General features: G+C 42.0%; 1 protein-coding gene across 1 annotated transcript; it reads right to left on the bottom strand.

Annotated features, from left to right (window-relative positions):
* Positions 1 to 6,157: 6,157 nt before the first annotated feature.
* On the bottom strand, positions 6,158 to 22,585 carry pak2b (p21 protein (Cdc42/Rac)-activated kinase 2b). Its single transcript, XM_080725034.1, has 15 exons — positions 22,283 to 22,585; positions 20,631 to 21,050; positions 19,059 to 19,165; positions 18,333 to 18,483; positions 17,748 to 17,779; positions 17,213 to 17,326; positions 15,360 to 15,495; positions 15,180 to 15,243; positions 14,306 to 14,354; positions 13,613 to 13,725; positions 11,907 to 12,024; positions 10,632 to 10,731; positions 9,734 to 9,930; positions 8,000 to 8,137; positions 6,158 to 7,111 (listed from the first exon to the last, which is right to left on the bottom strand). The coding sequence occupies exons 2-15, from the start codon at positions 20,818 to 20,820 to the stop codon at positions 7,025 to 7,027; spliced, it is 1,596 nt and encodes a 531-aa protein (XP_080581160.1). The 5' UTR covers positions 20,821 to 21,050; positions 22,283 to 22,585; the 3' UTR covers positions 6,158 to 7,024.
* Positions 22,586 to 23,213: the final 628 nt, after the last annotated feature.

The following is a 23,213-nucleotide window of genomic DNA, read 5'->3' on the forward strand; positions in this document are numbered from 1 at the left end:
CCAGAGCAGCCACCTCTTATACCGGCTTCTGACATTCACAAGTTTGGCTGGTCTTTCCTGGCTGGCAGTTCTTTTGTACTCTGCACATCTTGAATTTGTATCAAACAATCCTCATGTCCTACACATAGGTTAAACTTTACCTTGGATGAGTATAGTTGTTCAAAGTTTATATGATGTACAAATTGGGATGTAAATCATATGTGTAGCTCGGTCGCAGAGGCTAAAATTCTATTGATATTTTGGGGGAAAGGAAATGGCACTCGAAACACTGTCAACCTTGTACAGCTTGACTGGGTAGCGTGAATCAAACTGTGCCACGTCAAATGAGAAACCCTCGTAGGGAAGGTTGTGCCTGATCTATACTTGGTCGCGCACTGAAAACGGCAAGCTCACATTCTTTTGAACTTGTAGATCAGATATTTTCGGTGCCCAACACTGGCCGTGCAGCTAAGCATAAATCGGGCCGTAGCGTCTTCTGAGCCTTTCTCGTCCTCTCTCTCTCTCGCTCCCTTATTTCCGTGTTACGACTAGCATGCGTTCCCTAGTTTTGGACGAGGCTGACATCTTCTCTGTCACGTGCCATTTGTCAAAAGTACAGGATTCATTTTTGTTTTTGTTTTTAACCAAATGTTTTATATGTAAGGGATCCAAGTTTACATTATTCCTACTGTTCTTTCCAGAATTGTTGAATGCATTCAAGGTGTTGCCTCTCAATGGGTGGACATGGCTTGTTCTTAGAACGTGTAAATTACTCACTGCCACTGGTGTGTGATTTTAGCCATTGACTGACTGACTGGATGTGTACAGCTTCAGAAATTAAGTGCTGTCTAGAATATCTGAGCCAGTCCTGACGTTTTTAAACTGTTCTCAAATCAGTCAGGGATAGATCTTCATCATGCACACAGACGTTGTCTCTATATATATGGGCATTTTGTTTTAAATCAAAAGAACACCCATTTTCAACCTGATCTTCATATAATTGTCCCTCACAAATGCTCATTATAAGATGGCACCAGGGACGTGCTGGCCATTGGGAAAAGCGGGACAACTCCCGAACGGCCGGTTAATTCCCGGCTGGTCCAGGCCGGCCATTAGGAAAAAATTAAAAATAAAATGTCGGCCTTCGTTCCATTTTGGGGGCTGGACGGCCAACAAAGTAAATCGTCACTGTCGGGCAGAAACCTTGTATCTCCAAGTTTCAAATTTATAATTTCTTTCGCAAAGCAAAGCCCTGCTTCATCATATAAGGCCGTTGCACAAAAATCGTCTGTTTTCACTAGTTTAAATCATTTTTAAAATGATAAATACAAAACAAACGGTTTTGGACATACAAGGTTTCCACCCGACAACGACGAAATATAACTCATGTACAGTAATGTCATGATCTGAAATGGCAAATCTTTGAGTAGCAGCAGCGCTATAGAGCGAGATCTTTCTCTATAGCACGCAATGAGGGCCTCCCCAACTATTTTTCCCGGGCTGAATCAGGGGCCCAGCACGTCCCTGGATGGCACCATTTCAGTCTACTCGCTCTAAGTCTCAGAGCTAGGCTGTGGACAGTTCAGAAACCTGCCTACCAATGACATTGGTGGGGGATTTCAAGCTAATACAAACTACAGCCTTTCTCTTAAGCTGGTTGCACACTGCTGCGTTTTTCGGGCCGAATATCGGAGTGAATTTCGGAGCGTGAATAAAAAAATCAACCTCACGTTATGTCAGTCACGTTTGCCCACTGCTGCCCGTTTCGCGCACCACTCGGTCCCTTGCTCTCTCTATCTCTCTCTCTCTCCTTGCCCTGAAAAACACATTTCGCAACGAAAAACGCAGCAGTGTGCAACCACCTTTACTGGAACATTAGCACGCTAAATAGAAGCCATTGTTCTTGTATCAGTCAAAAAACAACAACGTTGAAATATTGTTTGAAATGACCACTTATGACGCATTTTAAACCATCACATTCCACATCTTGAGACACACGGCATGTAGACAAAAATGGCACTGTCCCATATTGAAACTAGTGAGGCCCATTTAGGGAGGTGTCCTGTAAACTTCTCCCGTGGGCATATTTAAGCTATATCGTACGCACATTTGCTGTTAGTTGCAGACACTGCTTGACAGTTAAAGAAAATGGTTTTATCTCTGTTCATGACACCTTCGCTCTATCTTGAGTCGGTTCTTGTTGAGGTGCCATGACAGCTGGTGGAGTGTCCACTCTGTCGACCAACGCCGGTGCTTCTATAGCTGAAGTGAGAGGTTTTCAAGTGGCGTTTCACTTTACATTCACTACCGCACACAACGGCAGGCACTTTCACAGAAGGCAGCCTCTGATGCTTGAAGTCTACTGCCACTTCACTTTGGACATTTTTAATCCCTGACCCCAATTACTTTTTTTTTAATCCTGAGCTAATTTACAAATGTAGCCAAATCCATTTTTTTTTTTTTTTTTCAGTTTGCGTTTGATGCAAAACTTTGGCTATCATCTGCTGTAGCGGTCATTGGTTTCAGACTCGGAACACTAAAGCATACATGCTGGAGAAAGGAAGAATCACACTCATGCCAAAGTGAAATGCCACTTTTAAGTGCTGACCCGACTGAGAGCAGTGAAATCATTTTAACAAAAACACGCTACCATAACAGTGGACCAGTGGTTTTCAAAGTGCGGTCCAGGGACCCTCGTGGTTCCTTGAGGGATTCCAAATGAACCCTTGTCTAACACTCCTTGCAATCAACCCATTTAGACCTGAGGCGGATTCTATACGTTTTCTGGAGAAAAATAAAAATAAAATCATAATCGTGTTGCTATAGGCTACATTGTCTCTGACGGGTGGAAAAACCTATTTTTCTATATGTCGGCAGTCTGGCGAGCCATCGTCAAAGAAAAGGTCCTTTTCACTTAACTGGAGCTCAGTTAGTCTGTTCTTGAGAGACTACTATGTCAGTGGTTCTCAATCCTTTTCATGTGAAGGACCCCCAAAATGATATGTATTTGGCCACGGACCCGCATCTCAAAATATCTAGTTCCAGGGACCACCCCCCAGAAGCAGAATTTGAGTTACAAACGTTCGCTTTGAAAATGCATATATTCAAAGATTTGCACACATTTTCACGACTTTTTCAAAAATAGCAGATCTACAAGCTCGCAGCGCGGCACTCGGTGCCGCGCTGTGAGCTTGTATATCTGTTATTTTTCACTGGTTAAAGCATTCAATAATTCTAGGCCTAAATGGGTTAAGAGGAAAAGGTTTTTGCCTGACAACAGATGCAACACCTAAAATGACAGAGGCGTTCCCAGGTTGAAAGGTATGACGATGTATAGGTGTAAACAGGTCTAAATGGGTTAGAAAGTCAGAGAGAACCATGATAGAGGAGTAGATCTTGATTGCCGATTTAGAACTAATTGTTTAACACTATTCCTCCATCTCTCCTGGTTTGTGTATGTTCTGTTCTCCATGGCCTGTTGGTTGCACTGGTTCTCTGTGCAGCATAAAGTTAATGCTGTCCATTTTTTGTACGAAGAATCAACAAAACTGTTTTTATTTGTCTTTGCCCTGTTGTGCGATTCTGCCAGCAGCCAATGACAAACACTGTATGTATGTGGATTATAAATGGCAGAAAGGTGCATACTTTTAGAGCAGCACCTTTTAGGAACTCCATATTTTACAATAAAACAGTTCAAGAACCAATGTTTTTTCATGTTCTTCTTTCTGGAAAGTGCATTTTTAAATGTTGTATTGCTTTTTGTGGAGTTTTTCTTCTTATGATCAGTAAATATTATAGTGTAGTACACTCAACTGACTGTTCAGACATTATTAGCTAAAAATCTAATGCAAAGGTCCAGTAGATGGCAGCATTTCCACACTGACTAAACACACCCAGTTACTTTGAATCCCATTTACACATACTGTAGTTTAGTAGTAGTTTATAGTTTATGTAGTCACAACTTTTTGTTCTGTCTCCGACACAATTATTATGCTATGATAAAGTGAGTTTTAGCATGAAAACGTACCATCAGCTCAAATTAATAAATATCTGTAAATAAATCTGAATAGTACTGATATGTAGCACGATTCAGACATGAATTGAGAATAATCACTAATGTACCTCTTCTTACCTCAGCAATTACATTGACAAGCAGCCCCTAGTCAAAAAATCCTTTAGGATTCCGATAGAAAAATCCTATAGAAAATCCTTTAGGATTCCGATAGAAAAATCCTTTAGAAAATCCTATAGGATATCTTCTTATAGTATTATAAAATCCTTTAGAAAATCCCATTAAGAATCCTTTAAGAATCCTTTACAGTTTTGGAACAGATCCTATTGGATATTTTCTTATAGGATAATAATCCTTTAGAAAATCCCATTAAGAATCCTATAAGAATCCTTTACAGTTTTGGAACAGATCCTATTGGATATTTTCTTATAGGATAGGTGCCTTGCCTGGCTGCCACCTACCAACAGGGGGTGGTGTTGTGCTGACTGATTTATCAGGCTAGCAGTGTTAAGACATACAGTATTAGATTTGACATTATCATTGACATCTTGAGTGAGATTCGAACTTACGACCTCCCGTGCTTGAATCCTGCCCTGATCCTCTGCGCCACAGCTCCTGTTAGTAAGGATTGGTTTTTGGTCCTATTTGACATTTTATAGGATCCAATAGGATTTCCCCTACACAAATCCTATTGGATTTTTTCTTATAGGATTATTATCCTATAAGAAAATATCCAATAGGATCTGTTCCAAAACTGTAAAGGATTCTTATAGGATTCTTAATGGGATTTTCTAAAGGATTTTTCTATCCTATTGGATTTTTTTCTTATAGGATTATTATCCTATAAGAAAATATCCAATAGGATCTGTTCCAAAACTGTAAAGGATTCTTATAGGATTCTTAATGGGATTTTCTAAAGGATTTTTCTATCAGAAATCCTACAGTTCCAAAATCCTATTGGAACTTTGAAAAATCCTATTGGATTTCCAAAGTTAGATATAACCCAATAGGATCCTATTGGAACTTTTTTGCAAAGTTCCAATAGGATCCTATTGGACTTTACAGAGTTAGATATAACCCAATAGGATCCTATTGGAACTTTGCAAAATCCAATAGGATTTTGCAAAGTTCCAATAGGATCCTATTGGACTTTCCAAAGTTAGATATAACCCAATAGGATCCTATTGGAAATTTGCAAAATCCTATTGGATTTTCTAAAGTACCGATAGAATCCTATAGGACTGTATTGGAAATTTGTGAAAAACCAATAAGATCCTATAGGATTTTCAAAATCCTATAGGATCTTATTGGAAATTTCGAAGATCCTATAGGATTTTTTGACTAGGGGCAACCAGATCCTTTTCTGAGTTAAGGCTAGGAATGAGGCAACAGTAGGCCTTGTTAGGTCTCACCACCCACTGAATCAGACACATGCAAACTTGACACAACCCCTCACTGCATTAGACCTTCACGGAATCTCTTGACCACGTCAACAACAGTCCTTTTTAATTTCAACATGGAGCCCCAACAACTGGATACTTTAGCTGGGAGAGGAAAATCACACATTTAAGTGTATGGGAGGGGCTTACAGTACATGTACAGTATGTAGCAACATATTTGTTTTTGTAGGCCAATTTCTGATTTAGGCCTAACGAAAGGGTAGGCCTAAATGGGTTAAGTAAAGCCGTTTGTGTCAAGATGTAGGCCACACTTCAGTTTACTTAAGCTCCGGACATTTTACACAAACTTTGAGCCATTTGTGCAAAGATGTAGGCCATGTTTCAGTTTACTTAAGCTGGACATTTTTCCCGGACAAAGCCAGATGTTGGAGCTATAGCTCCTGTTCCAGGAGCACTGTTAAAAAAATCAAGAATCTGAAGCAGCGCAACAGAAGTTTAAAGCCACAGAAGAAAAGCTGAAAACAGCTGCAAAACAGTTGCGGGTGAAGGATCCAACAAGTAACTCCAAGCGGCGTCGGAATAGTTTGTTGATCCACTGAAAGTGTTGCTAGGTCTACAAGGTCAAGTAGATGGGCCTTATACTAGAATATCTCCCCCAAAAATCAACTGCAAAACATCACATTCAAACAATCATTTTGACACCAACTCACAAGTCAAAGACAGCTGCATTTATTTGAGTTTGCAGACATAGTTGTTAGTTATCCAAAAACATAAAACAGTCAATATACATCGCCTTTACCTACAGCCATTGATGGCTAATCAATGGTACAGCCATCATTTTCCAACTAATTTTAAAGTACACAATATACACATGGGAAAAGCGCATTTGTTTAGCTACAGTTCGGAAGAACACAAGAGGACAGTATTCAACATACCAGTCATTTTTAATAGGAACAATAAAGGTGAATGTATAAACCCTGTCAATCTAACATTTAATTTGCCTGTAAGGTGCACCTCTGCTATCAAGAGGCTAATGATACAGGGAAAAACACTGGTACAGTAGGTTTGTCAATAACATAATCACGATCACCATACACGTGTATGCTGTGGTACACGTACAATACCACACCATACACGATCATCATACATGTAAAAATCATGGGACAGAAACATTGACACAATCAACAATACATTAGGCAACATTTTGCATTTGTTTAAGGCAGTCGATTAAAAAAACAACAAATACACTAAATAGAACTAGGCATCATCTTCATTCCAAGTTAAATACAAGCCTAGCCCTAACACAAAAACAAAAAAAAAGGTTTGTTGTACAAAATAACTACGCCTGACTCTGAAACTAAGCACTCTTCTTTTTGTTTGACTTGTCTTCTGACGGTCTGAGAGAGAGAACAACAGTTCATGTGGACAGCGTTGTGGTGGTTGTGCTCTAGGATTTGTTTGTGTTTAGTTTTTTGGTCTTGTTCACAGTGAGGCTTGTCAGGGCTTATAAAGGCTGGTGCATGAAGAGCGGAGGAGGGTCAACTCTCAGCCTATTGTCTGGCACAGAAACCTAAACAAGTTGGCACAGATTGTGTGCACAGCATGGGGAAGGCAGGGTGGGCCGCTGGGCAAACTAACGGTTGCCCTTCATGGCCTCCTTGGCTGCCAGGATGAGCGGCGTGAGGCTGGAGAGAGGCTTGGCCAGCTTCAGGAAGGGATGCTGGAAGGACGAGAGGAAGGAGGAATCTGCTGTTAGATACTACATCCAAACGGAGGGGATAACCGTGGCCAACGAACAAGAGTCTTCACAATTTAATAGGCCTAGAATTATTGAATGCTTTAACCAGTGAAAAATAGCAGATATACAAGCTCGCATCGCGGCACCGAGTGCCGCGCTGCAAGCTTGTAGATCTGCTATTTTTGAAAAAAATCGTGAAAATCTGTGCAAATCTTTGAATATATGTATTTTTAAAGCGAACGTTTGTAACTCAAATTTAGCTTCTGGGTGGTCCCTGGAACTAAATATTTTGAGATGGGGGTCCGTGGCCAAATACATATAATTTTGGGGGTCCTTCACATGAAAAGGTTTGAGAACCACTGACATAGTAGTCTCTCAAGAACAGACTAACTGAGCTCCAGTTAAGTGAAAAGGACCTTTTCTTTGACGATGGCTGGCCAGATTGCTGACATAGAAACATAGGTTTTTCAAAAAATCTTAGAAGCATTCAAAAGACACTAGAAGACATAGAATCGGGTCAAAATTCTAATTTTCACGACTTTTCAAAAATAGCAGATCTACAAGCTCGCAGTGCCGTGCTGTGAGCTTGTATCTGCTATTTTTCAATAGTTAAAGCATAAGATAACGATACACCATAATGTGTACCTGTTCTAAATGGGTAACCACTTAGCCTGATTTATACTTCATCATAGGTTGGTGTCGCATGCAATATAAATAGCCAATCCATTAGCTGACAATGTTCTGCGGACGCTAAATGTTGTGTGAGCTCAATGATCAGATTCTGTGAGAAATTTTGAAAATGTGAAATGCCAGGTCGAAAGTGGTAAAACAAATCGATAAGAAAGAGCCATTAATAGGAAGTACACTCACCGCCAGCAGCTCCTTGCCTCCGCCTCTCTTCTCCACGTCCATTTCAAGGCAACGGTTCAGGAAGTCTCTGAAAATAGGAGAAAGCTTCTCTGGATTCTGAAGCTCGGGGGTGCCGTTGGTAGCGATCAGGTAGAGAGCCTGGTGAAAGAGGACAGCGGAATCAAAAAGGATGGACAAATCTATGTTCAGGTAACTATGATGGTACCTCACTTTGAACCACTTCAAAGTGAGGTACCAACAAGCACACAAAGCTGAGGAATCAAATAACTTTACCCCTGCACCATCCGAATGCCCATTCTGAAAATACTTTAAAAATTAACCTTCTCAGACTGTACTTGTGGATGCTGATTGTTACTGAGCAGCACTGAGGCCATGGCTACACGGAGCTGGATATTTCTGAAGCTAGACATTTTCTTTTGCTGTTGGGGCTTGCAGCCACATGAAGCTGGATATTTCGGCTGCAAAGCTGGATATTTTTGAAACCGGATAAATAAGTGGAGAGATTGAAAAATATCCGATTCACTGGATCCGTGTAGACAGGGAACCCGGATATCTCTGAAGACTTTACTGTGTGCGTGCTTGTTAGACCTAGATATCTTTGTCGTGTGGACCTAGATATTTTTCTATATGGATATCTGAAAAACCGGGATATATGAAATATCCAGCTCCGTGTGGACCTAGATATTTTTCTATGTGGATATCTGAAAAACCTGGATATATGAAATATCCAGCTCCGTGTAGCCATGGCCTCAGGCTCTTTTCCTAGTAAGCTGTTTCATAAGAACAGGAAAGGATTCGCACACAGGAATAAAGAGATCAGACTTGGTTGGTCTTGGTTGAACTGCTCCTGCTCTTATGTGACTAAGTAACCCCAGTAAGGTGTTTACCACAGTTAAGCTTACCGGCAGTGACATAATTAGCATTCACTTTAATTAGTCATTTAACCAATGTATTTATTTGCCACGTTTCACCACAGCTCTTTGAATACCTTGATGTTATCAAGATGGTAGCCTTGAACCTTTTGGCTAGGATTGATACAAACTCTAATCCAGATCTCCACTGCTCAATTAGGGGTGGGCGATATGGTGATGAATATCGTTGAGACGATACAATGTCTCCACGATATAATGTCTCCACGATATGCCTTTTCAGAGATATCGTGATACAATGAGGGAGCCTTATTAAAAATCCTGTTGAATTGTTAATACCCAAATTCATTGCAGAATTCATTTAAACCAAATCAGTAGTTCTCAAACTTTAAAATGTCACTGTCTCCCCTCAACTCAGATAGTATACAATTGAAACCAAAAGGGTCCATTTGGTTTAATTTGTACACTGTCAGTTACATACTTGTAAGGGTCAATTTAGACCTCCCAAAAGGAACCCCGAGAGTCCCTTGACGGTGCCCCACTTTGAGGACCACTGGTCTAAATGGTCCGTTATTCCTTTTACTTTTTGTTACCTTGTTGGCGGTCGTTGTACTGTTAAGTAACTTGAAAAATAACCATTAAAACCAACATGAAAAATAATCGTGATAAGATTGTGTATCGTGATACAGCTTGGAAAAATATTGTGATATTGTATTTTTTCCATATCGCCAACCCTTATGCTCAATGCACACCGTCTTCTTCACAGGAGAGACGTTGCAACCTTCCCACCGTATGTTATTTAAGCCTCAGCGACAGTGAGTATAGTTTTTTGCAGAACTACTAGCAGTAGCATCTCTGTACTTACTCTTAGAGGGTTCTCATTCAGATACGGAGGCTCTCCTTCGACCATCTCGATGGCCATGATCCCCAGGGACCAGATGTCCACTTTGGGCCCATAGGCCTTCCTGGTCACCACTTCAGGAGCCATCCAGTAAGGAGTGCCCACCATGGTGCTGCGCTTGCTCTGCTCCGGGGTGATCTGGGCGCAGAAGCCAAAGTCCGCTACAGGGCGAAGACATTCGTGTTCAGAGTTAAGCCTGGATTTATAGAACATTGCACGATGATCGACGGACCAGAAATTACACAGTCAGAACAAGGACATGAATATGGTCCACATTGAGGCCAATGACAGTAGTGGTGTTTCCATAAATTTGCGCATTAAGGCTTTTGCGCATAAATTTTTTTATGGAAACACTTCAAAATTCAAATAAACTTTCATTTTTCGCTAAAACATTTATGCGCTTGGAGGAGGAGGATTTTGGGGCTTAATCGGAAAAATGAAATGCGCAAAAGGGAAATGGAAACACTAAGCGAATAGGTTTTCAATTAAAATACATTGAACTTGCATAATATCGATTTGGCTGAAGGAAGCTACTAACTTGTTGGCGCCGTGTTCCCTACTACTGTACTTGCAGTGTAAGCCTCGTCCGTCAAATCACCCAAGTAAATCCTGGCTAACACTTCGTCGACACACTGTGTTGCGTGCCAAAAGTGGCTGATCTACAAGCTCACAGCGCGCATCCGTGACGCGTTGTGAGCTTGCAGATCGTCCACCTTCCAGATGCAGAGGTCTCCCAAGAATCGCATTTCAACAGTGGATGGAAACAGGCTAAATTAGCTTTTTCTTTTTTTTTTCTCGAATTTCTGACAATTCGCTTCCTATTTTCGAAAAAGCTTTATGGAAAACGCAACTATTGACTTACTGAGCTTGACGGAGCCATCCATCCCCAATAAGACGTTGTCACTCTTGATGTCTCTGTGGATGACCTGGTTTGCGTGCAGGAACTCCAGGGCTTGTAAACACTGCAGACACAGGGGTGGGCAGAGAGCACATGAGACACATAGGCTGTAACATTCTAACGAATATTTCTTTGATTAAGAGAACAGCCGAGAAGCATGTTTTAATATATATAACATAACTTTTTGTCAAAATATCAACAAATAGATTAAGCCCGATTTTATACTTTGTTGCACAACTGCAAAAATACTGAAAACACACCACCATGCGACACATTGTGATCTTGTAGATCGGCTATTTTCACCATTTTTGAAAATGTTTCATTACTTTTTTTTTAATCTAAATCAGTGGTCCTCCAAGTGGATTTCAGGGACTCTCTAGGTTCGTTTACGGGGGTCTAAATTGACCCTTACAAGTCTGTAACTTTGACAGTGTACAAATGGAACCAAATGGACCCGTTAGGGTCCATTTGTACACTATCAAAGTTAAGGGGAGACCTTCAAATGTCAAAGTTTGAGAACCACTGATCTAAATTATGATCCGAAATTGGGACCAGTGACTAATGGATACTTTTAGTGTTGCACCCCTATGTCGGTATCGGAAAGGTGGCAAAGGTTATCATGCATTTTTGAAAAGCTCTATATCTGTAGATTATATTTTGGTATGATAACCCTTTCTGAGACGCAGCTAAATTGGTGTTATCAGCCGCCAAATTGGTGTCCCATTAACTTTACATTACAGGGGAAAAAAAGCAAAAGATTAATCTGCTTTAAGTAACATATGAGGGGTTTTTCATGATTCTAAATCCATTGCAAACATCTGTTTTACATAAAAAACATTCCTTGGGCTAAAACGGCCCCCACAAAAGTGTGAAAAGTGATGACTCATCACTTTTCATCACTAAACCATAATCTTGTGAGGCCGTTTTTTAGCCCAAGGTATGTTTTTTATGCAAACCAGATGTTTGCAATGGATTTAGAATCATGAAAAACCCATAGTTTGACCCCTCTTATGCTACTTAAAGCAGATTAATGTTTTGCTTTTTTCCCCCCTGTAATGTAAAGTTAATGGGACACCAACTCTAGCGGCTGATAACACCAATTTAGCTGTGTCTCAGAAAGGGTTATCATACCAAAATATAATCTACAGATATAGAGCTTTTCAAAAATGCATGATAACCTTTGCCACCTTTCGGATAACGACATCTCGTATGGCCCATGGACTATAACAGCGGTGTTACCTCTCTGCAGACTGCAGCGATCTGGGCCTCGTCCATACAGGTCTCCGTCACCACGTCCGTTAGGGAGCCACCAGCCAGGTACTCCATCACCACAAACAGCTCCTCCCCCATCAGGAAGCTGGGGACAAGTAGAAAACAGAGAGTAAGGAAGGAGTGCATCTGTTTTGGCTGTAGAGTCAAAATCTCCCACGCAAGGTGCTCTTTGGTGGAAAGGTGACAAAATAGATGCAAGAAAAGTTAGACCAAGGATCTCTTGGGGGAAAGTTAAAAAGCCTTTATTTCAGGGCTAATTCATAGCAAGAATATTATAAAATATTTAGAAAAATATAATATTCTTGCTTTGCATTAGCCATGAAATAAAGGCTTTTTAACTTTCCCCCCAAGAGTGCCTTGGTCTAACTTTTTTTTAACAAGTGCAAAGTGTTGGTAAGAATCTCCCTTCAAGGCTTTCTGCCAGAAAATGAACCAATCTGACTACATAACACGGCAGCTGTTAATTGGTCAGGCACTGAGTTCAAATATGGCAGTAGAATGAAATGACTGGTGCAAATTAATGCTACCACGCAGCAAAAGAAAGCAGAAAAACTAAAACTAAACACACTGATGACAACTCATTAAATGCTTCACACTACTGCTTACCATTTTCCAAAACATACTGTGGTTTGTTCGATATTTAAGGAAGCCAACAGGTTTTTGGTTAATTTCATTATGGATGGAAATCAACATGCAGACACCCGTCCTTTGAGCTTGTCGATTATTTTTGTCGAAGAGATGTTGTGGTCTAAGAAGTACAATTGCAACTCTGGTCCGTTTCACTGAGAATAGAGGGTTTTAACCCATTTAGAACGAGTACCGTATTTTCCGGACTATAAGGCGCACTTAAAAGCCTTTAATTTTCTCAAAAAACTACAGTGCGCCTTATAGTCCAGTGCGCCTTATATATGGATCATTCATTGACATTGACATTCCCTTTAGCACAGCTCCATCTGTTTGATGCATAACGCAACGGTAGCGTCTATTATGTGCGCCTTATAGTCAGGTGCGCCTTATATATGAAAACAGTTTGAAAATAGACCATTCATTGACAGTGCGCCTTATAGTCAGGTGCGCCTTATAGTCCAGAAAATACTGTACACATTATTGCGTATCATTATTTTATGCTTTAACTATTGGTGCCGCGCTGCGAGTTTGTAGATCTGCTATTTTTGAAAAATCGTGAAAATTAGAATTTCGACCTGATTCTAAGTGTCTTTTGAATCCTTCTAAGGTTTTTGGAAAAACCCCATGTTTCTATGTCAGCAATGTGGCTTAGCCATCGTCAAAGAAAAGGTCCTTTTCACTTAACTGGAGCTCAGTTAGTCTGTTCTTGAGAGACTACTATGTCAGTGGTTCTCAAACCTTTTCATGTGAAGGACCCCCAAACTGATATTTATTTGGCCACGGACCCCCAGCTCAAAATATTTAGTTCTAGGGACCCCCCCCCAGAAGCAGAATTTTAGTTACAAACGTTCGCTTTGAAAATACATATATTCAAAGATTTGCACACATTTTCACGACTTTTTCCAAAAATAGCAGATCTACAAGCTGTGAGCTTGTATATCTGCTATTTTTGAATGGTTAAAGCATTCAATAATTCTAGGCCTAAATGGGTTTTAAGCGGTTGAGATGTGCGTGTGACCACAACAGGGTTATTACTGTTCAGTTACCTGTCTAAAAAGTTGACAATGTTCGGATTCTTCAACTCCTTCATGACTAGAATCTCATTAATGATCAATTCCTTCTTTGGCTGCTTCTGGAGGTTGATCTGTTTAATGGCCACCTGCGATCAGAACAATCATGTCAGTTATTATTACACAGCGAAAACACGAGAGTTAAATGTAAAGATTGTCTGTTAGCTACTGCCTCATTTAGGACATTGTGTTATACTATGTAGGGTTGCATTAGGCAAATATTAATAACAGTAAATGTCCATTATTGTATGACTACAATGAATTACAACGATCATTTTTATACAACTCATTATCTCCATGGTTGGATGGTTGTACACCTCACATTAGGCCCGATATATATTTAATAATAGCTCAGATTTATATAGCGTTTTTTTTTAAAGTACCCAAAGTAGCTTTACGTAAGGGAAAGGAGGAACTAACTTTGATAGGAGGAAGGAAAAAACAAAAACAAAAAAGACAAAAGTGCTTGATTAAAAACGATAAAAGGTTAGGCAAGGGTAGGGGAGACAGCCTAAACTAGACCACAATTGGGAAAGGCTATCCTGAAGAGGTGTGTTTTGAGTGTGGTTTTGAAGGAAGTGAGGAAGTTTAATATGTTTGGGGAGTGCGTTCCAGAGCAGGTTGCAGGACACTGGCCTGCGACTAAATATAAGTTTAGTCAACCTTTACCTCTGATCCTGTGGCAACATCAATGGCTGTAAATACTGTTCCTGAGGCCCTGTGTGAGGAAGTCATGTTATAGGTTAGTAATTACTCTTACATTTACAGAAACAAGCACGTTGCTATGTATGTGCACTCAATCTCTCTCTCTCTCTCTCTCTCTCTCTCTCTCTCTCTCTCTCTCTCTCTCTCTCTCTCTCTCTCTCTCTCTCTCTCTCTCTCTCTCTCTCTCTCTCTCTCTCTCTCTCTCTCTCTCTCTCTCTCTCTCTCTCTCTCTCTCTCTCTCTCTCTCTCTCTCTCTCACACACACACACACACACACACTAAATTCATGGAAAATGCATAATAATAAGGCTGTGGTATTTTGTGTTCACGGCTACCCTGCGTCTGTAAAATTAACAGTTTTCCAATTGTGTCAATTTATTTCATATAATTTATAAGTATGAAATAGTATATAACACTGCTCAATTTGCCAGATTGTGCAAGCAGTTTATATTTAGTTGCAATCTCTTTTCCTAAAAAAGAAAATAACGAAAGGAACTGAAAAACAGCAGAAGCCGTTTTTTTTTCTTCTTTTTTCTTCAGAGAAGCGCTTTGGATTTACAATGATTCACAATCAGGAGGCTCAAATGAGGGGCGCTCCTCTCCAAAAGTTGAAATATTGTCTGGCACTTTGCCAAAAAACACCAGACACCCGAGATCACTGAGGCGTGATCCTCGGGTGCTGGGAAGTGGCGCTCACCAGTGTGTCTTTACCATAGAAATGCATGGCAGCTCACCAGTGTGTCTTTACCATAGAAATGCATGGCAGCCAGGCGCTGTTGGCAGCTAAAAAACAACACTTTCCAAGTCCAACTATTACTATGGGTTACTCTGCACTTACCCCTGGCCAATTTTCTCATATCTTGTGTACTTCTTTTTGGGGTCTCCGATGCTGACTATAGTTCCTGTAGGCCCAAAATGCAATCACACATGTCAGAGAAATGGTGACTCGTGATCTCGAATGCTGACAAGATGATCAAAATTGTCAAATTGGTCCCAACAGATATGGGATGATCTTTACTCAGTTTGTCCATGATCTCTTCATCAGTCATCTTGCCCTTCTTCTTCTGCCGGTCCACGCCTCCCTTGGAGGCAGTCTCTCCGTCTGGAAATGTAGCTGGAGCAGGTATGGGGTCGATGACTGAGCGAGTATATACCTACAGGACGCACAGTCAAAGTAAAGGTCAATTAGGGCTTTCACAGTCATTACATGATGATAAAGAGACCTTTTACTAAGGTCCTCTCTCCCCTGCCCCCCTGACTTCAATGTAAATATCATGGATTTTACACATTAAATATGAATTCTGTTTTGGACCCAAAGCTTCGAAATCTCTTCCAAATTGGTCAACAAGGCCTGGCAAGCATTGGAAAAATATTTGCATGACAATTAAAACACTATAATGTTTTATCATATAGGGAAAACTATATGATCTACCTAATCTACTAATCAGCTGAACTAACTAGGGGTGGATATTGGCAAGAATCTCACGATGCAATAAGTATCATGATACTTGGGTCACGATGCAATAGTATCACGATACAGGTATATTGTGAATCTTTGCGATATGATACTATTGCGATACTATTGCGATATATCAGCTTTAAAAGCTGAAGGCGCTGCTCTATTTTCTTTTCGTCGTTCGCAGCCTTTTTCTCGAAAGACCTCACACACCGAACCGTGGGAAGAGGAAGTAGCTACTATAGTACAGCGACATCTAGAGGCAGAGGAGTGTCAGGACCGGACTGCTACCATTGGTTCCTATGCATGGGAACATATTTTATTTTCCTCAAAGTATCGCGATACTACGGCCTGAAGTATCGATACAGTATTGGCAAATAAACTATCGCGATGTATTGCCATATCGATTATATTGCCCACTTCACCAACTTATGCCGCAGAGTAAGTAGGACTACAACACAGTAGCAGCAGTTAAATATAGCTTAACTACAAACCATAATCCATCTTTTGTTTTAATTCACCGCGATTCATGTGTTGAGCTCGCCTCAAACCTTACCAGACACCAACACTCCTTTAGAAAACCATACTGTCTCCATTAAAGTACAACAGCTAACAAAAATATATACGTATTAAAATGTCTGCGACATGTTTAACATTTAGGCCTAGAATTATTGAATGCTTTAACTACTGAAAAATAGCAGATCTACAAGCGCGGTACCGAGTGCCGCGCTGCGAGCTTGTAGATCTGCTATTTTTGAAAAAGTTGTGAAAATGTGTGCAAATCTTTGAATATATGTATTTTTAAAGCGAACATTTGTAACTCAAATTTTTGCTTCTGGGTGGTCCCTGGAACTATATATTTTGAGATGGGGGTCTGTGGCCAAATAAATATCAGTTTGGGGGTCCTTGACATGAAAAAGTTAGAGAACCACTGACATAGTAGTCTCTCAAGAACAGACTAACTGAGCACCAGTTGAATTGAAAAGGACCTTTTCTTTGACGATGGCTGGCCAGATTGCTGACGTAGAAACATAGGGTTTTTCAAAAAACCTTAGAAGGATTCAAAAGACACTTATAGAAGCGGGTCAAAATTCTAATTTTCACGATTTTTCAAAAATAGCAGATCTACAAGCTCGCAGCGCGGCACTCGGTGCCGCGCTGTGAGCTTGTATATCTGCTATTTTTCAATAGTTAAAGCATAATATAATGATACACAATAATGTGTACCCGTTCTGAATGGGTTAACATGCTGATTGCTCATAAATCAAAACATTTGGTATCTTTGGCTGCTGGTATCATGTCTTTTGGGTCTTGATTATGGTTCACATATGGGACAGTAACTAAATGCCAAAAATAATTATGAATAGTGGACATGACAATGAAAGTTGCATGTAGCAAGCCAACGGGTTACTTACACTTTTTGTGTGTTCCGGTCGTGGTGCCACGATGGGAGGGGGGGCTTCATCTTCATCGTCATCATCAATGTCCTTGATATTGGGTGACGAAGGTTCAGCGCCCTTTTTGACAGGCTGATTCAGAGTAGAAGAGAGAGAGAGAAGAATAAAGAAACTAGGAAGCTGAATAAGGTTGTGCCAATTAACAATAACATTGTGCATTAAAAGGTCTCGGAGACATTTACTGCATGTCTAGTCCAACAGTCGAAAATAGGGGATCACATATTGGCAATCTCAGTTGTCCAACCCTACAGCTGAACTCAAGGCCTGTCCATACTCTCTCCTAAACCAAACTTTTCGTCTGAGATTTCCGACTTTCCGACGTGCAGCTTTCCGAACTCTAATTCGGGGTAATGGTTTTCACAAGTTCTGAATGACGTCATTTTGTAGTTGAACCGGACTTTTCAGACGAAAAGTTCTGTTTCAGAGAGATGTATGGACAGGCCTTCACAGTACACACATTTACATGGCGGTTAAAAGATCTCGTCATACTCACTGACTGAGGTCCTGGAGTGAACGCATCTTTTTCTGTGAATAAATGAAAGGAAGGGCATGGAGGGAGAGACAGAACAAACAATGTTTGAGCAATATGTGAAAACAGGCACATAAATATATACACATAGAGCTACAGTGACCTGTGTGCTCATTATACAGAGTAAGGCTAGTAAATGAAAGAGAACAGGTTTTTCTTTGAAGCAAAACCCAAATCATTCATCATAGATGCTCTTAGCAGCCCCCCCCCCGATGGCTGACAGAGACTTTAACAAACTATTACTCACACATAGGCCTCTAGTTTGAGGGCAATAACGTTGATGTTCATTGGCAGCGCAATTGATGGGTTTGTAAGTTTACTAATGAAAATGAACAAGCCAACACAAGACCACTGGCATCTAACGCATTCTACATTTTATCATTGGCCTGTGTGCCTTGTCCAGTCTGCGTGGTTCTCTAAATAACGAGGAAACGGGACGTCAATATTTATTTGTCAGCTGTCATTATTCAAACTTGGAATTGCTGCTGAAACCACCACCAGGCCACTGAGGCCCTAACAACGTGTTGTAGACATGCAAAAGCGCCTCACCAGAAGATGAGAAGCTGAGGTACTTTTGACGGCCGTTGCCTGTAGAGTCATAGAACTTTAGAACGTCGAGAACAGCCTGTGGGTTTTTCTTCTGCTCCGACTTGGTGATGTTTGAGGTCTGCAGGAGCCGGGCCCACTGTTCTGGCATACCCTGTGTATGAAAGAGGAACGTTTCTAAATGTAACCAAGATTAAACACAGAAGGAGGCATGTTGTGAATGTGTTTACAGCTGTTTTTGGGGTATCTTTAATGTGACGTCCTGTGTGTTTTTGGAGTTTGTGGTATCAGATTTTATATGAAAAAAGGAGTAGGATATAACATCCACACAGTTTCTTCAAGTGAAGAAAAAGTAAATGTCCGCTCATGATAGGTTCATCTCCTGTGTTTTCTTTATCTTAACCAAACAACAACGTTTCGCCCATGCAGGGATTCATCAAGTTCCGTTTTTTCCGATTTTATACCCACAGTGGCTGGGGGAGATAGAAAATTAAGCTGTCTGTTACAGATGTGAGTGACAATGAACAAAATATAAGACTTTTCAGATCTTTTGCAATTGTTTTATCCTGACAGTAACACAAATTTTAAGCATATTTTCATACTCATAATACAGAGTGCAAGGTTTTATATGTATTATAAACTTTAGAACACCACTATCATAAGCAGTTTTTATTCATTTATTATTAAGGCGCATCTGGGTAGACACACTGAAAATGTAGAAAAACTCACAGTAAACTCGCCAGTGACAGCATCGAAACCAACATGGATGGTGTGCTCAAAATCGGAAGGCGGCGAGATCTCTGGCCTTTCTTTATCCCGATCTTTCTTACGACCGCCTGGAAGACGAAAAGCAAAAAGACGATTAAAACATTTAAGATTTTTTTTTTTAGAGTAGCCAATTATTTTTACCCCTTTTTCACCCCAATTTAGTCAATTGATTCCTCCCCACACACATTTCTGTGTTGTCACTGCTTTTGTATCCTACTGACTCACCTGCCAGTGAGGAGCCCCCACCAGGAGGACGTACTGTTGTATCCTACTGACTCACCTGCCAGTGAGGAGCCCCCACCAGGAGGACGTACTGTTGTATCCTACTGACTCACCTGCCAGTGAGGAGCCCCCACCGGGAGGACACACTGTTGTATCCTACTGACTCACCTGCCAGTGAGGAGCCCCCACCAGGAGGACGTACTGTTGTATCCTACTGACTCACCTGCCAGTGAGGAGCCCCCACCAGGAGGACATACTGTTGTATCCTACTGACTCACCTGCCAGTGAGGAGCCCCCACCAGGAGGACGTACTGTTGTATCCTACTGACTCACCTGCCAGTGAGGAGCCCCCACCAGGAGGACGTACTGTTGTATCCTACTGACTCACCTGCCAGTGAGGAGCCCCCACCAGGAGGACGTACTGTTGTATCCTACTGACTCACCTGCCAGTGAGGAGCCCCCACCAGGAGGACGTACTGTTGTATCCTACTGACTCACCTGCCAGTGAGGAGCCCCCACCAGGAGGACGTACTGTTGTATCCTACTGACTCACCTGCCAGTGAGGAGCCCCCACCGGGAGGACACACTGTTGTATCCTACTGACTCACCTGCCAGTGAGGAGCCCCCACCAGGAGGACGTACTGTTGTATCCTACTGACTCACCTGCCAGTGAGGAGCCCCCACCGGGAGGACGTACTGTTGTATCCTACTGACTCATCTGCCAGTGAGGAGCCCCCACCGGGAGGACGTACTGTTGTATCCTACTGACTCACCTGCCAGTGAGGAGCCCCCACCAGGAGGACGTACTGTTGTATCCTACTGACTCACCTGCCAGTGAGGAGCCCCCACCAGGAGGACGTACTGTTGTATCCTACTGACTCACCTGCCAGTGAGGAGCCCCCACCAGGAGGACATACTGTTGTATCCTACTGACTCACCTGCCAGTGAGGAGCCCCCACCAGGAGGACGTAGAGCCTTCGTCCTACTCCTCCCGCCCAACACTCCCTGCTGACAGGTGCCGCCCCAGCCCGTAGGAATACATCATGCAGTGACCAGTATCACCCTCCCCGTCCGGCTACCCTCCCCCAAACACAGGCCAATTGTGACGCCCGACATAGCCGGTTGCACCACGTGGGAATCGAACCTACAACCTCCGTGGTGGTGGGCAGGGACTTTACCACTGCACCACCCGAGCGATTTAAGAAATCAAAAATCCATTTTGGTGTTCGCTTCGAGAAGCTATAAAAGTGTGACGCATCGTTATTGTCAAGTCTTCTCGTGGAACCCTCCCTCCCTCCCTCGCTCGCTCACCTTTCTCGGCCCCGGAAAAGATTGAGATGATCTTGTTGCGCGGTTTCCTCTCCTCGGGGACCGAGGGCAGGGGCTTGGAGCTGTGGTTGGCCGACAAGGAGTCTTTACCGGAGCCCGTGCTGAAAATGGTGCTGCTCATCCGGACCGGAGGAGCGGGGGGTTTGTCCTCGGCATCTCCGTTGTCACACATGGCTCCGGTGATGTCGCGAGGAGGGATGGGCTTGATCGGGGGGAGGGACAGGAGGGGGACGCACAGCGGGCAAGGTTGGGAGAGTTAGCAGGGCGGCAGAGCAGCGGTGGGGTGGTGCTCACACATCGATGAGAGATACGAGTTTACAGGGAGGGGGGAGGGAGGGAGGGGAGGGGCTGTGCAAAGGACGAGGACAGAAAAGGTGATGAGGCAGGAAGCGCCAGTGATATCTGGAAGAGAACCAAATGTCACCGATAGTGGACATCACATTGTTTACACATCAGATGACCACTGCCACTCACTCCACCTAGAGCCCTATATTCTTACATTTTCATCATACCACACATACATGCTCTAAATTCTCACAGTTGTAGTGAGCTTTTAGATCTGCGAATTATTTTAGTTTGATAGTTTTGGCCAATAATGACAGGTTAAAAGTGTCTTTTAAAAATTACGCAGCCAAGAATACCAACACTGAATGCACAAGTTTACAACCATGGCAGTTTGAGGTGAATTGCAAATAAAAGATCACAGGCTTGAGATTAAAATAATAAACAAACTGTCATAAAGAGACAGGGAAATCTAGGGACCAAATGAAGTTTATTTTGATGTGTGCCCTATAATAATCCATCCATGTCCAATATTTCTACTTGACTAGCTAAAGGGAATCTCAGTGGGGTCCTTGAGGGGAACCCCAGCTAATTGAGCAGTAGTTTTATTTCACAGATATTTTATTCACAATAAGTTACCACAATGTTCCACATGAGAATAAATATAGTGGCCATATAATGCTTCACAATATCTATCCACCGTTATCTCACAGTTTATGGAATTCTGCACTCAATCATATTTATTATTACCATAAATAGAGGTCCCCGAGACAAAATAGTTTCAAATGGGGGTGATTATCAAACTGAGGGACCATGACGATGAGACAGACAGACAGAGGTATCTATTCGTTCTCTGGGTGAGCAGGGGGGGACCACATTCACTTTCAGTTAATCAATAACCAAATCCATAATTAGGGGATTTTACAGTTTGAATGTTCCTATTATTACACACCATACAGAAAGCCATTCCAATGCTTATAACGGTGCTGAACAGCAGCAGAAGACCCCATCCATCCACTGGGGCACAGTTTTCTTTAGCCGAGCTGACGTTAGCATTACTTCATTATTAGCCAACAAGTGTGCTAGCTACCATGCTAACATTAGCATGGCAGGCTACAATACCGTTAGCGTGTTAAATCTGTGCGAGATGCGATCAGATCAGATCAGATCATGATCACCGTTGCCGATCACCAGCCGGGTGATCGAAGATCGCCGCTGATAGCAGGTTTACCCCATGGGGGCAGAAGGAGGAGGAGGAGGAGGAGGAGGGATAGGAGGACATTTCTACTCTAACTTGCTAACTAGTTGTATTCACCACGGGAGCAGAGCTTTATTTGTCCAACACAACTCACCGGAGAGACACTCCACCACAGCAGCACAACTTGATCACAACTTTTGACTTCAAACTCCTCCTCGAAAAAAAAAACTGGCGTTTGTCAAACTCCTTCAAGTGTATTAATTCCACGGGGGCCCGGCGGGGAGGATGATCCAGATGATCTGAGTGGGGGGGGGGGGGGGGGAATAACAATAAAATAAAGTGTTCCCAAAACTATTTACACAGTGGAACTTTTCTTCTGTGTTGTCCGTCCGGCCCAGGCTGACTCTCTGGGATAATATTCCGCTATGGCGAAGCAAGGCAGGCAGGGGAAGCGGAACTACCGACCCAGCCCTAGAGGGAGAATACCGACAACTGGATCCAATGGATGGAGGATTGGAGGCTGTCCTGAACCTGAATGGAGCGTGTGTGTGTGTGTGTGTGTGTGTGTGTGTGTGTGTGTGTGTGTGTGTGTGTGTGTGTGTGGAGGGGGCCCCACTGCTCTACTGTGTATGATGATCACACATGTCTTTCACTCGCATTCATACACACAGATGTAGCAAGTAGCATCACATTGGTTGGTGGTTGGGATTGGGAAGGCAACCGTGAGAAGTGAGAACCTATTGGTTTGCTCATAATAGTTTATAATACATGTATTAGATCACTCAGTCAGATGGATTATTACCACAAACTGATACATGATGACTCACATATAAAACAATCACAAACAGTGACAAGTGAGACATCATCGCCTTCTCAATACCCATAGCCATCAAAATAAATAAAACCTTTGTGATAAAACCAGTGCTTTTTTCAAACTATTTCATCTTAATGACCCTCAGATCTATTTGGTCGCAGAAGGATGCTCCCCATGACCCCATCTGAAAATATTTCGTGCCAGGGGCCCCCATACAAGATTTGTATGTAAATATATATATATTTTTAAATAGCAGATCTACAAGCTCAAA

This window comes from Nannobrachium achirus, assembly GCF_963921795.1.
Source record: "Nannobrachium achirus genome assembly, chromosome: 1".
Classification (NCBI taxonomy): domain Eukaryota; kingdom Metazoa; phylum Chordata; class Actinopteri; order Myctophiformes; family Myctophidae; genus Nannobrachium; species Nannobrachium achirus.